This window comes from Gossypium hirsutum, chromosome D11 (genome assembly GCF_007990345.1).
Source record: "Gossypium hirsutum isolate 1008001.06 chromosome D11, Gossypium_hirsutum_v2.1, whole genome shotgun sequence".
NCBI classification, from domain to species: domain Eukaryota; kingdom Viridiplantae; phylum Streptophyta; class Magnoliopsida; order Malvales; family Malvaceae; genus Gossypium; species Gossypium hirsutum.
Genome location: NC_053447.1, coordinates 2,914,802 through 2,930,941, shown reverse-complemented (window position 1 = coordinate 2,930,941; position 16,140 = coordinate 2,914,802). Strand labels below are relative to the sequence as shown.

At 34.0% G+C, this 16,140-nt stretch overlaps 2 protein-coding genes and 1 pseudogene across 2 annotated transcripts; 1 reads left to right on the top strand and 2 right to left on the bottom strand.

Annotated features, from left to right (window-relative positions):
* Positions 1 to 8,258, top strand: part of LOC121223629 (formin-like protein 20) — a 15,533-nt pseudogene extending 7,275 nt beyond the window's left edge.
* Positions 8,259 to 8,735: 477 nt separating this feature from the next.
* LOC121223628 (uncharacterized) lies at positions 8,736 to 9,882 on the bottom strand. The gene has a single exon (XM_041105511.1). It carries the CDS (start codon positions 9,822 to 9,824, stop codon positions 8,889 to 8,891), a length of 936 nt encoding a protein of 311 aa, XP_040961445.1. The 5' UTR covers positions 9,825 to 9,882; the 3' UTR covers positions 8,736 to 8,888.
* A 2,123-nt stretch (positions 9,883 to 12,005) lies between these two features.
* On the bottom strand, positions 12,006 to 15,728 carry LOC107912125 (uncharacterized PE-PGRS family protein PE_PGRS54). Its single transcript, XM_041105510.1, has 3 exons — positions 15,587 to 15,728; positions 13,034 to 15,500; positions 12,006 to 12,379 (listed from the first exon to the last, which is right to left on the bottom strand). Exon 2 carries the CDS (start codon positions 15,406 to 15,408, stop codon positions 13,252 to 13,254), a length of 2,157 nt encoding a protein of 718 aa, XP_040961444.1. The 5' UTR covers positions 15,409 to 15,500; positions 15,587 to 15,728; the 3' UTR covers positions 12,006 to 12,379; positions 13,034 to 13,251.
* Positions 15,729 to 16,140: the final 412 nt, after the last annotated feature.

Below are 16,140 nucleotides of genomic sequence, written 5' to 3'. Positions count from 1 at the left end.
CCCGCCACCCTGGAGGACACACTCCGCCACCCTCGGAGGAGGAGCACCCTCTGCCACCACCTCCTGGTGGAGGAGCACCACCTCCGCACCACCTCCTGGAGGAGGAGCTCCTGGCCCTCCAGCACCACCTGGAGCTGTTGGTGGTGGACCTCCGCCGCCTCCACCATTCGGGTGCCAAAGGAGCTGACGCAAGAGGAAGAGGGCGTGGGCTATCACGTTCAGGAGCTATTCAAACAGCTAGGAGATCCTCCTTAAAGCCCTTACACTGGAGTAAAGTCTCAAGGGCAATACAAGGAAGCTTATGGGAAGAATTGCAAAGACATGGAGAGCCTCAAGTGTAATATATCTTTTGTTGATTTAACTTTTCTGTGGTATACTTCCATAGTGAAATTCTGACTAAATATCTAGGCTAATATTCCATTATTATATGTTTGTATTACTCTTTCAATGTATTAATTTCCTTTTTTTTTTTTTTTTTTTTGTATTTGCTTACCTTCCTTTATTTCTCTAGTGCACCAGAATTTGATGTGTCAGAGCTTGAGACTCTTTCTCCAACGTTGTTCCTAAGCGTTCAGGTGACAAAGGGAAAGGCAAGTCAGCTGGACCAAAAACTGACAAAGTCCACCTGGTAATCTGGAATTTCATTTTTCTCAATAACTATGCATCTAGGTTTTTTTATGGGCGTTGTGGTATTATTACTTGAAGCATCTTGTAGAGTTGCTACAAGGTCTGTGGTCTTAGAAATTGAGAATTTTTAATTTTTAGGGTAGGTTTCTGCTTGGGAAAGGCATTCTGATCTTTGTTTTGTAATTCAAATCAACTATAATGCTTATCTTTCTAATTGCTTAACTATCATAAGACCATCATAATTCCATTGCTAACAGATTTGGTTTATCACATTGTAGATTGACTTGAGGAGGGCTAACAACACTGAAATTATGCTCACTAAAGTTAAGATGCCACTTCCTGATATGATGGTAAGCTAGATATGGTCATTTTCTTGTGTTTATTAGCGTTTCTTTTAGACAACTGGAGGATTTATCTATGGTGTTCCATTTATATAGAACTTGGAGTTTACCCAAAATATATATGAATAAGACAACAAGGTTGTTTGATCTGTTTTTTTTTTTTTTTAGCTAGTGGTTGCACTTAAGTTTCCAAAGATGTGGTGACCTTAGCATCATTAGCTTCTTCTATGGATTCTGTTTTGGTGTAATGCAAATTCTTAGGATTGTCATGCTAAATCTGACTCACTTAATGGGGGCATGGTGGGAAATAGGATTCTCTATGAATTCATCTCCTCTCTTTTATTTTCTCCTCCTTTTTTGCCTTAGTTTTAACCAAAGATACTCGGTTTTATTTGTTAACTTACCATATAGAGCTTCTTGAATTTATCAGGCTGCAGTGCTAGCAATGGATGATACGGTATTAGATGTTGATCAAGTGGAAAATCTCATAAAATTTTGTCCAACTAAAGAGGAAATGGAACTTCTCAGGTGATGCTTTAGCATATGCATATTAATATATTCAGTATTGTATTTAAGCTATTTAGAATTGCTTTTTACATAGTATACATTTACATTAGAAGTTGTCTTCTCTGATTGTGATTTACCCTCTTTTATTTTTAGAACTACACTGGTGACAAGGAGAGTCTAGGGAAGTGTGAACAGGTCTGCATTTTCTCTCTAACCATATTTTCTCAATTTTTCAAATTGTTAGACTTGGGTTTTAATAGCTGGACTCATAGATGGTTCATTTCCTTTGACATGCTAAATATACTATTTTTCTGAAAATTATTTGTCTTTGTCTTCATGTTCTAAAATTTGACCTTTTAATATCTTTCCTCCAGAGCATTTAGCTCAGTGGTTGGTGCATGCTTCCCCTGACTCAAAGAGCTGGATTCAAGTCCCCCATCTCCCAATATAAGAAAACTCTTTATGCCATTCAGTTTAAGAAATTTCTTTTAAAACTGAGATACTTTGGTATGATAGTGAATACATTTTCCTGGCTTGGTCACTTCGAATGACTGAATTACTGCTTTCTTTTGATTCGGTTTTTAGGGAGTGAGGGGAACACAATGGAAACTTGTCCTCCCTCCCCCTTCCCCAAGTTCTTTTTATTTTCCTCTCTTCCTTCTTCTAATGAAAAGAGACTATAATTTCATGTACCGATGTAGGAATTTATACTGCTTGTTAACAGTTTCCTTTTCTGTTTCCTGATATATTGAATTAAGTGTTTATTTTCAATATTTCTGAAATATTTTGTTTTAAGAATTTATACTTTCTAAACCCTTTGCATGAAGTATTCTTTTCAAATCATAGTTTAAAGATGGAAATTGATGTCTAAGCATTGATTTGTTTTATCTTTTTGCATTTTATAGGGACATCTAAACCAAGATGAAGATTGTACTTTTGATACCTAGTCCTATATTTCCCTACTATATTTTTGGAACAATTTATGTCTGATAATTCCTCAATAAAGATAGTAATGTTAGCGAAATTTGTTCAGTGATGTGGACTATTCATGAGCATAAATACAGTTAAGATTTTCTGACTGAAAGTTCAAGCATAGGGAGCTTCTCTGATAAAAATTCATTTTGTTTACTTATGGGTTTATTCTTATTCTGAGAGATTTAAACTAGATTACTCTATATATTTACCCATGGAAAGAAGTGTGGTATGGGAGGGTGTATATGGTTGTACATTTAGTAGAGTGATAGGTTTGTCCTTTTGACTTTGTGGTTCATTTGAGGAAGAAAAATAGAAGGATGTTTCAGGGAAGAATTACTCTTTAACAATCTCCTGTTCTGTACTCCCTTGTTATAATTTAAAAAGGCAGCAGTGGCTGGAACTGCAAGAGGCTATTGATTTTATATCTCTGTTCTGTTAAATTGGGCTTTGTGCTTCAGTCAGAGCTGCCTTGGTTCTTAGTGGTAGTATGGGTTCTTTCTAATTCAAAAACGAGAAAGAAAAGGAAAGAATGGGCAGATAATGTATCTCTGTTATAGTACTAGATTTTGGTTGATTCAACATTAAGAAGATAGTTGAAGTGCTGGAGAACAATGATTTATCATATAGCATTGTAGCAAATACAAGATAACAATTTTCTGGCATTCGCTTTTATGAAGAAGCTCTAACTAAACATTTAGTTCCTGGATGCTTCTCTAATAACATCTTTCATTTGATCCATCTTTGTAAGAACTTCTAAACCTGAACAAGTTTTTGATTTTTCATGTTCAGTACTTTTTGGAGCTGATGAAAGTGCCACGAGTAGAGTCAAAACTAAGAGTGTTTTGTTTCAAGATTCAGTTCCGAACTCAGGTTTGGCAGTATCTCCATAGTTAATCTGATTTGATAAATTTACAATATTATTCAATAATTAATCTCCTTCTTGTTTCTCCTTTTTCTTTTATTGAATCACTTGTTTATCCTCTGTTCTTACATTTTTTTACCATCTGCAGGTTTCTGAATTTAAAAGGAGCTTAAATATTGTAAATTCTGCATGTAATGAGGTATATCATTAATGTTGTTGATGACGGCAGTGTTTATTCGTTCTTATCTTGCAACTTTTGTATTGGTTATATAGGTACGAAATTCCTTAAATTGAAGGATCTCATGAAGAAATTCTCTATCTAGGAAATACATTGAACCAAGGAACTGCAAGGGGTAAGTGACATTCAATTTTTCCTTTTGGCTTCAGCCTTTGATGCTACAATTGCAGCTTATAAAAAGATTATGCAGAGAAAATATTACTAGCTAAACCACATGTAATGTATTACTAAAACCAATTAAGGTTGGCCTGTCCAGTCCTCCCATTATCTAAGAATTGGGTAATATTGAAACCGATCAAAAACCAGTTATTTATTGAACGGGTAAAAAACCAATTAATTTTTTTTCCCTTTTTCTTAAATTAAAGACCATGCCATTAAGCTAAAGGCATATTATTGTTAACTATTATTATATTAACTATTTATTTTACATTAAATTAATGTTTAAACATAAAAAATAAAATAAGAAACAATCAAACCAACTGGTTTAACCTGTGGTCCAGTTTCTTTAACATTGGCATTTATGTCCTTTAATGTCAAACTTCTACATCTATGTCTTTCATTTTGAATTTTTAGATGATAGTAATGTCAATCAATTCTTTGTCCCTTGTTATGCTACTAGTTCCTTTGTTTTGCATTTTCTTTTTCTTTTCTTTTCTTTTTCTTTTTTGCCAGAGCCACTTGTCCCAGGTGTCATGTTTTTTATGAATTTAATGCTGATCAACTATTCAGATTTGAGGGAGTGAAAATTCTTCAACTGCTGTATGTTCCTTTAATACGAGCTTTCAAATCATTCCTGCTATACAGGTGCTGCTGTTGGGTTTAAGTTGGACAGTCTTCTAAAGCTCACAGATACACGTGCTTCTACCAGCAGGATGACGCTAATGCACTATCTTTGCAAGGTCTGGTTACTATTTTTTTCTCTCTTGGTGTTTAATTAAAGATCATTCTGTTTCTTGTAAGATCTGCCTCGATTATGTTTTACACCCAGTTTATATGTTACTTTGCTACTGGAGATTTGTTTCTGATACGAACAGAAATGGTTGATTTCAATCAAGTCTGAACTGTGTTTTTATTGTGGCTTAGGTCCTAGCTGCCAAGAAACCAGCTCTATTAGATTTTCACCTCGATTTTGTTAGCCTTGAAGCTGCTACTAAGGTTTTCATTAGTATTTTTACGTTTGAGTTTGTAGCTTGGTAACACTATGTTTAGTTTGAAGGCTTGGGTCCTTGCAGATACAATTAAAAGCTTTAGCAGAAGAAATGCAAGCTATAATTAAGGGATTAGAAAAGGTTAAGCAGGAGCTGGCTGCCTCAGAAAATGACGGTCCTGTTTCCGAAGTTTTCCATAAGGTACATGGTTGTTTTGTTTCTTCCTTCAACGTACATATGTGGTAGAATCTTGATAAATGAATATTCAATAAATTTATAAGTTCAGTTAACTAATAGAATCTCAGTCTCAGTTGAGCCAGTTTATTAATTCAAATGACAGCCTCACTAAAAGCCTAAGACTATGTTGCTCAAACTTTTCATTTTTTTGAAATACCCATGTTGAACATATGGACATGAGCTCCAAGGATCCTCCAAATATATAGAAAACTTTAGAAAAATCGAACCATAGCCATGTTGAATTCATAATTGTATCTGACATTTGCTACCAAGTCTAAGAAACATGGGCATAAGATAATATTAATATATATGTATATATTTTATAATTCTTTAGGCCCAACAAATATATAAGATAATGATTCCTAAAGAAACATAAATGTTCATATAAAACAATAAGTAAATTTCAGTTAACAACTTTTACCTTATTGTTTAAGCTCTTCTAAAAATTTAAACTTTAAAATTGTTTTTCTTTTTCTTTGTGCCTAAACCAAACTAAACCTTACTCTTAATATTTTGGAATGTACACACCGCATTCAGCGCATTCTTTTCATGTTTAGCAAGTAGTTATTTAAAGTGACTATATAATTGTCATCTGGATCTTGATCATCATCAGTAGGCCTATTTATGATCCCTTGAATAATTTATCCTTAGGTGATTCCATCACTATATCCAGTGCTTTTAGTTTATAAGTCATTCATGCATCTTAGTAAAAGAAAATAGTAATATACATTTATAAGAATTGAAAACATAAAATTCCTTATAAATTAATAAAGATTAACCACCAACTGAATTCTGGATTGGTTACTAGCTTCTGCATTTTTTTCGTTTTATCACTCTTTGCACGTGTAGTTGCTCTATAAAATAGAACAAGAGAAATGTTATGTAAACATGCCATAGCCCTAAAATTGGGTTTAGCGAATAAAGAACCATCGTACAAGTTTATGATTGTCACACAAGTGGTTATTGCTAATATAGTGGAATACTAAGAAAATAATGTGGCTAGAAATGATACTTCCCTTTTTTGAAAGATCCTTCAGTTAATGTTCCCTGAGTCCTGATCTATACATGGTCGTCCTCCTTTCCAATTGAAACGTCACCAGGCTTCATATAATCATTATCTGATGCAGTGGAGTGAGCATTTGTTATGGCCTTGCAATCTACATCAAAACCTACCTAATGCTTTTTATTTTTCAAGGGAATAATTTCATTGTTCTAAGATTTTCCCTTTTCTTTTACCATTTTAGACATTAAAGGAATTCGTTAGTGGTGCTGAAGCGGAGGCAGCATCTGTAACAAATCTATACTCTATGACGGTAATTTGCCAACTTTTTACATTTTCGTTCATATGTCATCAAATGTTCTCCTTCTCCTTTGATTATTGTCTTCAATAAATTTTTTGACCTTTTTGGTGGACAGGGTAGAAATGCAGATGCACTTGCACTCTATTTTGGTGAGGATCCTGCCCGATGCCCATTTGAGCAAGGTATATTGTGGATGTAATACCTTCCATACATGTTATGCCTGAGTGGTTATTTACAATGAGCGTTACAAGAATGTTAAGGGAAAGGATTTTGACTCATCTTTCTTCCTTTCTTCTTCAATATTTGAACCCCAATTCAATGCTTCTTTCTTTTTCCTTTTCTCCGATCAATTTGGAAAAAGGATCGGTCGTCATATAGTTAGTGAACCAAATGTTCCAGCAAGTTGTCTTGTTAGGGCCAAAACTGAAGGAAAATTTACTGGAAGAAGTAAAAAGATGAGGATGGACTGTCTAGAGAAAGATAAAAGCAAATTTGTGATTGAATTTAGAGTGTTTATATTTTTTAGGGAGGTCAAATACTTGTTAAAGTATGAGAAAGTCTAAAAGTGGATAGTTTTGGAAAATATTTCCATTATTCACACCCAGATTGACTCTAACTGTGATCAATAAAACAAGTCAAATATGCAAAAAAAAAAAATTGAGAAAAGGGTTCCTAACTTAACAAATAGTTAAAAGCCAATTGAAAGTAGTTGTTTAGTTTCTTTATGAAACTAGAAAACTAGGGTTTCCTGAACTTTTATTTATCTTATTTCAGTGGTCATATATAGAGGAAATGTATATTTGGTTAAAATGGAGGAAATGGCTTAATGGTACAACCGACTTGTACATAATGGTTTTATGTTGAAATAAACTCATGATTTTACATCATCAACTTTTAAAGTGTTAGATTAAAAGAAAAAAAATTCCCAACACTGTTCTTTTGCTCTGTAATCAGATTCTGTTCAGTAGTCATGCATTAGTCTTTATCATAGTTACGATTTCGGTTATTTCAATCTAAATTAACATATTCCTTCATGGTATACTGATTTTACGTGGTGATTTGAAGTTGAATTGGTCCAATGCAGTTACTTCAACACTCTTAAATTTTGTGAGGTTGTTTCGAAAAGCACACGAAGAGAATGTAAAGGAGGCTGAAGCGGAGCAGAAGAAAGCCGAGAAGGAGGCTGAAACAGAGAAGAGTAAGGGAAAGCAGGAAGCGGAATAGTCAAGGATCAGTTTCTCTAATCCTACAAAGGTAATATTGCCCTTGTATAGCAGCTGATGTCTGTGCCAAAGAGTTCACCTGAATGGCAGGAAATGCTGCTTTTGAGGGCTGATGAAATGATGATGCCTGCCTTCGGAGATGTTGTAAATGAGGCAAGGACCTTGACCAGGAAGCTTGCAGGCCTCGAACTTTGCATGAGGCTTCAGGGACATTTTCTATGGTAAGATGCTCAATCCCATTATTGTTGAATGATCGATGAAACTTTCGGAGTAGATGTCCCACGGACCAAGCTTCGAAGCCGAGTGGTTATGATCACAACCGAGCAGTGGAGGTTCTCAGTGCAAGTTATCAAGGTCAGTGCAATGACACTTCTAGCATTAATCCAATGCTTGGCGGTGTTAGGCGATCTCTTTTCAGCTTCCACCATTCATTTATTGTATTTTCTTCAGCACCAGAGAGCGGATGTGGGACATTAAACCCCTGAAAATCCTTACTGTACCATGACAAAGTGTAGGTGTACAAAGCTCTAACCACACACAGAGTAAGCATCCAATTCATTTTTCTTGTAACATAAATCATTTTTTTGTTTTTTCATTTTAGTTCTTTTTTCTCCTGGAAAAAAGATGGAGATTTTTTTGACAGTAGCCAATCATAGAAGAGATTGTATAGGGTGTTAGATTTTAGAAATGAGAAGAAATTAGAAGACAGGCATTCTTAGTGTAATTGTAATATAGCATCAAAATCTTGCTGTCCATTTTAAACAGCTTTGATATTCTTTCATTTGATTTGATTCCTCAATCACGAAAATATATCACGAAAATTGCTTGCTTGTTCTTTAGCCGTTCTCCATTTGCTGAAAGTTACCTTTTTAGAGGTGTTTTTACCAGTTTTTGGGTTTTGGCTTTATAATGAGTGAAAAAGTAAAAATAAGATAAATTTTAAGTGTATTTATTAGTAAAAAGAAATGAGATGAGAAAAATAAGACAATATTTTTCATCTTAATGTATGAAAGAAAAAATGGAGCTATGTAAGTTAATTTAAAATGATGTATTTTTCAAGACTTTTATTTTTATTTATACTAAAAATTATATATTTATTTCTTTTCTTTTCTTTGTCACTCCACTAAACAAAGTGAACAATCAAAACAATTATCATTTAAAAATGTGAAAGGATGATTGATTCTAATTATAACTGTTGATATGGTATTAATTTTTAAAAACAAGTTAAAAGAGAATTAAAAATATATATTTCCTTTCCTACAACAAAAATGAATCATTGATCATATAATTGCTTCAATGAATTTATATTTGCAGTATTCTTATACTTCTCTTTCTTTGAATACTCAAGAAAAAGACTTTGATGATTCCAGAAATAGACTGTTTCTTCCAATCGGTTTTGAAAAATAGCTCTCCCAACATTTTATTTTCTTCATTCTTCCATGATTTCAATCCTGTAAGAACATGTACCTTGTTGATCTATCAACCAACCAGTTTTGCAGCTTTTGAAGAACATAAAACTCACAATAGTATCAACAACAACAAAAACGGAGTACAAATAAGCAATTAAAATCCCTTCTAAAGCCATTGGAAAACCAGTTAAACCACCAGCACCATGATAAGCTCTCACAACACGACAATGGAACAATGCTTCAATGGCTGCCAGGGCCAAGTTTACAACCACCGCCAACGTTAAACCAGTCAAAGTCCTCCCTCTCAACAAAACACAAGCTTTTAGAATCGCTAAAAAACCACTGTGTTCTTCCATTGCAGATGAAACCAAAGCTAAGTTGCAGATTATAAAGGCATTAGCAACGATGAATGAATAAAGAAGAAACCCTGAAACTAACACGAAAAGGATCCATTGTGAAGATGATGAGAACCCAAACCCTTCAAATAGATTAAAAGCAAAGAACAGCAACGAAAAAGCTGTTGAATTTGCTGAGATAAGGCAAATGAAATTACAGACATGGGTGACAAGAAGAGGCTTGTAATAAAGAGATAAAACTGAAGCCAAATCTGGTTTTTGTTGGTTTAAAAGATGAAAAACATAAGATTTAGTGATGAGGAAGAAAGAAAAAGTGAAAGGAAGAACAAAGATTGATGACGAAATGGTTTGGGAAAGCTTGGAAATGAGAAGTGTGAAGAGATATTGTGATGAAAGTGGGAACCCCATAGCTTGAGAAATAGCTTTCAACTGACAGTGAATTGATGGTAAAACATGGGAAGATGGGATAAAGAGTTGGGAGAGAAGAAGGTAAGATGAATAAGGGAAAGCAAGGATAGCAGCCATTGTTGTCAAGTGTTGATAGCTTTGAAAGAATGTGTAAATTGATTTTCTTAAGATGTTGCTTGTTTCCTTCTCCATTTTGAGTTGTGTATTTGTTTTTTGCCGTTGTTCTCAGTTTTATCATATAATGTGTATACACACACCAAAGGCTTCCATCTTTTTCTCCTCTTTTTAAGTTTTCGTGAAATTGGTGTGTTTTGGACTTTTTTTTTTGGAAGGTAAAAAGTGTTTTTTCAATGAATAAGATTGGTTAACAAAAATTTCCAACAAACCATTTTACTATTTGTATTCTATCTCGAAACTCCGTCCGATACTTAAAAGATTTTGAATAAAAAAATTAAATTAAAAAATAAATTCAGATAAAAAATTATGTTGAATATGAATTGAGTTAAAGGTTTAATATTCAAAATTTCAATTTGATTCAACCTTAACAGTGCTATTTTAAAAAAAAATAGTTAAAAATAATATAACTAGAAAAATGTTTTTGATAAAAATATTATGTCGAATATTAGTCCACCTCAAGTTTTATTATTTAAAGTTTGAGTTCAATTTGACTCGGATTATATTCGAGTGTACAAAATGTTATTTTTTTTATTTTATATCTTATGTAATTTTCATCACATGTAAATTAAATACACTATAATGTAAATATTAAAAAAGTATATCAAGTTGTTTATTTTTATTTAATAAGAAAATAATATATATAATCAACAAATATTAAATAAAAATAAAATATTGTTTTAAAATAAATTTAAATTACAAATATTAGTAAATTGGGATAAAAATTGAGACTAATACCCAACTAATCAACATCTCTACAATTATATAATTTTATCTCCAAATCAACCCCTAAAAGTTATTGATTAAAATTTGCATATATAATTGAGTAGGGCCAACGTGGTCAGTGACTGTTTCTTTGCTTTCAAGAAAATAAAGAATAATAACTCAGAAAAAAAGAAAGAAAAACTTAAATGCCAAGATATGTGAAAAATAATATACACGAATTTATTAAAAATATATTATAGTAATTAACTAAGTAAATTGAACATATATAACTAATATGCACATTATAGTTGAAATTATTAATAATAGTATAGAATTTTATTAAATAAAAATTTATTTAAGGTTTATACTTTAAAGAATAGTTGCTTAAGTTGGAAGGAATAATATGCAATAAAGAATGATAGTTTCATAGCCATAGGTGAAAGGTCAAAATGATTTATTATGTGATTTTCTAACTTTTTTTTTTGTTAATAAATAATTATATTAATCAATGAACTAATTAGCGGATGAATTCGGGTTATTTTCCCTTCACCATAATTAATTAATTATTTTTAACAAAAAATTTAAGTATTTAAGTTAATATAAATTCACAAACCTAATTATTGATATTGAAATAAAATAATCAAGCTCATCGCCAAGCCTAATTGAGTAATTTAGCTTCAGCTTTAAAAATATCTCTATGATGCTCTATCATGTGTTCTCATATGTGGATTGAATCCAATCCATCAATTTTAATCTAAATTATTTCGTTTTTTTAATCCATTTGTTCTCTATTCAGTTATATATTTGTAATTACACTTGAAAATAATAATTAATGTTAACTTTTTTACTTTTCAGAAAAAAAATGGCATTTACTTTGTATTTTAAAATTAATTAGGTGAAATTTCATAATTAACTAACATCATTAATAATTAATTTTCATCAAATCAACCTTAAATCTAAAAAAGAATACACTCATCCAATTATATTAACAAATTAAACAAAGTTACAATTCACACTAAATTTATTTTATTAACAAAATTATGAAAATTTACCAATTAACTTTCATTAAATCCACCCTAAAATCTAAAATAAACACTAAAATTTAACATTATTATCTCTGAACGCCAAAAATGCAAACTTTTGTCATTATAATAGCAATCGCATTGTAAGGGAAAAAAAAACATAAAAAACACAACTACCATATTAAAAAAAAAAATTCTTACTCAGTTACCAAATAATGATTAAACCTAAAGAGATAATAATCCCAATAAAGACATGTACAAAAGATTGGCAAAAATGCTTTAAATAAAAATGGTATTTCCCTACATAAATACAAAGTCCTATTGCCTTTTGTACAATTCTCAGGGCTTTAACAATGGCATGTCTCAAATCAAATGGTTAATATTCTACATATCTCTTCAACAAAGAACAACAGAGTGGTAAAAACTAAAACTAACCCCAAAAGGTAAAAATAAGAAAAAGGGGAAAAAATGATACAAGAACATCAGAAAATGCACATCAGCAGCATAAATCCCTATTACATCACATTCAGTCTTTTTTTTCTTTTTCTTTTCAGAAATCAGAGGACTTAAAGCAATTTCAAGCCACAAATATCATCATACACAACATCGGTTTCGGCTTTGGTTTCATTCGAGTGCTAATTAACTAAAACATAAAATGGGAGAAGCAAAAATAAAAATAAATAAATAAATAAAAAGCATGAGTTTCACTTCTACATGAATGCTGCTGGCAAAAGGAAAAACACCCATCTTACTGTCTCTCTCGAATTTTAGAATGCTGTGATCATTCTCCATACCCAAGACGCCGTCTTTTTACTGAACAGATTCAAATCTCAAATACCCTTCAAGCTATAAATCAAATAAATGAGCAACATTTGCAGTTAGGAACCAAGTTCTTAAGAGTATATCAGACTATATATAATAACAGTAATTGCCTTTGCACCAAAAGTAAACTTGAGAAATGCACGATAAAATAAGGTTTTGTAGTTGACACCAGAATAATAGTTGCTTCATTTTAACTGAATTAACAAATGTACGCAAGCATACAGAAAAAACCACACCTATAAGCAAATCTGCAACTAAATCTCAGAAAAGATAAGTTGGGAATCTTACAGCCATAATATGCAATCAACAATGCATAAAAAGATGAGCAATAACCAATAATTACCTAATTATGTATTAAAACGACTAGGCACGGGCGTTAAATCTTGTAGGTTGGTAGAAATGCATGAAATACAAGAGAACTACAACAATAAGCATAGTAGAAATCAAAATTGGTGTGTAAAGATGCTAATAAAGACCATCATTACATGAATCTCAGCTAGCCTACAGCATCATTTTGAGATCTTCAATGATTAAGATACATGACTACAAGTACAGAACCGAATGAGCAATTTTGAACATCAACAATCCCACAAATTCAGAGATGAAACTTCAACGATAATTTTATGGTTACTGAATGTTCGGATAATATGATGAGGAAAACATGGTCAAGGAACTTACTTCTTCCGTGAAAAATTGAGACCATGCTCCATGCGAATAGGAGCAGTGAACAAATTCAGGCAATGTACGAAGAATGGCTATGAAATGATGACCACAGGACCACCAGCTGAGAGAGACATCAAAAGTGAATGATTGAACCTAAGGTTTCGGCAGTTACTAATTCTTTTTTTTTATTATTTTTTAAGAGGAAGCTTCTGCTATAAGAGGCATCAAATAAGTCAGTCTGAGGTAAGTCGTCGCCTCTTCCCATAATCAGCATCTCTAGATCTTGAGCGATGCTCCTCCTCCTGTGATAATCGTGACTTACTGTGAATCCTTGATGACCGTCCCCTATCCCAATCATCATCATGCTCAGGCTCACGGTCCCTGTACCTATGATGATCTGCATATCTGTCTTTGTCTTCCCTATGTCGATCCCGATCCCTGTCTCGATCACGTTCCCTATCACGGTTGCGGTCACGATCTCGAGAGCGTTCCCTTTCCCTGTCATGCTCCCTATCACGTTCTCGACCAATGTCTCTATCATCCTGGTGCCCTCTTTCTGGCCAATCATGACCATGGCCAGTATCCTTCTCCCCAGGCATTTCCCTATCATATCCTGGTTCTCTATCATCACGATACCTTCTTTCAGATGATCCAGACCACTCCTTTTCTGAAGCTCTATCTTTTTCTTTCATTGGATTTTGCCAACCTCCTCTATCATGCGTAGCCTCACCATATTGATGGTCAGCTTCCTCCCCAAAACTAGACTCTCCAGCTCTCCCACCACCATGCTCATCACCACCCCATCCTCCCATGCTGGGATCTGACCACATTCCCATATTAGGCCCATCTACACCACCTGTGGGCATCATTCCCATACCGTTCATGGGCATACCTCTTCCAAAAAATGCAGGGTTAACATGAGGGGCCACTCCAGGCAAACCAACTCCCCCAACAGGAGGGAACGAATTTAACATCCCAGAAAATGGAGGCGTTAGAGCACCAGGAAAGCCTCCATAACCACCCATTCTCCCCATGGCTCCACCAAAAGCAGGACCAAAACCTTGACCCATCATAGACTGTGGATGCAAGAGAGGAGGTGTTGCACCAATACCTTGTCCAAAACCATTTCCACCATTTCCCATAATACCTCTACCACCCATCCCACCAGGCCTGTTCCTCATAGGACCACCTGGAGCTCTATTTCCCATCCCCTGAGCATTGCCTCTTCCCAAATTCCCTCTCCCATAACCTCTATTGTTATCTCCACCTTGATAATTCCCACCAGTTTGAATGTTATTGCCAACAGTCTTGCCTCCAGCGTCATTCGGGCCCCTCCTAGCTTGTGAAAGAGCAGACTGTGCCATCTGTTGGTTCCGATTTAATTGAGCTTCTCCCATTTTCTTAACAGTAAATGGTGATGCAAAGGCAACAACACAAGGCCTTCCATTAAAAATATGCCCATTCATTCCCTCCTTACACGCTGTGGCTGCGGCTGGATCGTAAAACTCAACCTGACAATATCCTTTCGACTTCCCACTTGCTTTCTCATCAAAAAACTTGACTTCTTTCACGGGCCCATACTTGCACAACTCTGACTCTAGTTCAGCATCTGTTGTCCACCAATGGAGATCTCCAACAAACAATATCGTCCCACTACCTCCGCCACCACTTCCACATCCACTTGCACCAACACCAGGACCAGGACCAAGACCAGGAACAGCACCAGCAACACCCACATTTCCACCACCATTCCCAATCATAGGACCACTGACACCACCACCATTCACATTCCCAGCCCCTACTCCTCCATGCCTCATTAAGCTCTCATTCTCAACACTCCCCATATTCCCTACACCATGTCCCTGTTGTGCCATACCACCTACACCAGATAAATTATTGTTGATATTATTCCTACTCTGCTCTGCAGCCATATCATTCAACTTAGATGATGCTCGCTCTAATTCAACCCTAAGCCCATTTCCACCACCATCACTACCCGCACTAGGTCCCTTCACATCACAAATAGCACCACTTCTAAACCCTTGACTCTCATGAGAAACCCTAGAATCCCCTCTTCCAACACCATCCGCAACCCCAGGATTTGAAACACCAGGTTCAGGTGCAGCATCCATTGGTGACCCACCAACTTTCTCACCAATATCATTATTATTAGCAACATTATTTGCACTATTCTTAGTTTCCTCATTCCTAAACCCTAAATCTTCGTTTTTTCTTAAAGACTGAAGAAACCCTTCGCCAATATTAACATCATTATAAAGATCCTCATAATCATCATCTTCTTCACCTAAGAAACCCTCGTCAGCAACAGCTGAGATTGCTTCGTTTCTATGGAACTGATCCATCTGATCCCCTCCCTCTCCTTCATCCATCTTTCCCCCTAAAAATCTCCAAAAGAAATATATAAAGAATATATATTTCTTCTTGACCAATTTCAAAGCTTTGAACTTTCTTTTTCTGATTCCTAGAAATAAATGAGAGAAAGCCTAAATTTAACAAAATTAAATGATAAATTAATTAAAATGCAAAGAACGAATTTAGGGATCTTACCAGGTTGGTTGAAGTGAGAGACCAAAGAGAGAGAGGAAGCGAAACCCTAATCTTGAAAGTTTGAGAAATTACATGGATTTCTTTTGTCTGGGATTTTCATTTTTAGTAACGGTAGAATGCTAAAGTGCGCACTTGTGCATAGATTTTACATGTCTTTTTTTTGGGTAAACTACACAAATAATCACTCAACTATAAAAAGTTTTCATTTTAGATTTTCATTTTAGGCACCTAAAATAAAAAATTTATAATTTAAGCACAAACGTCAAGTTGGCATCACAAAATTTAGCACTCAACTTCTACATATTATATTAATTTAATCATAATTTTTTAAAAAATTAACCTTCAAATTTTACAAATAGTTTCAATTTGATCTTAATTGTAACAAATTCAAAAAAATACATAAAAAATAAAAAAAATTATATTTTATATTAACATTAAATAAAATTAAAATCCCTACCCCACCAGATCTCCCCGCTTGTCTTAATTCTAAAAGCTTTGTTAAGAGTATATTTAATCTTAAAATTTTTATTATATAATTTGACATAAACAAATAA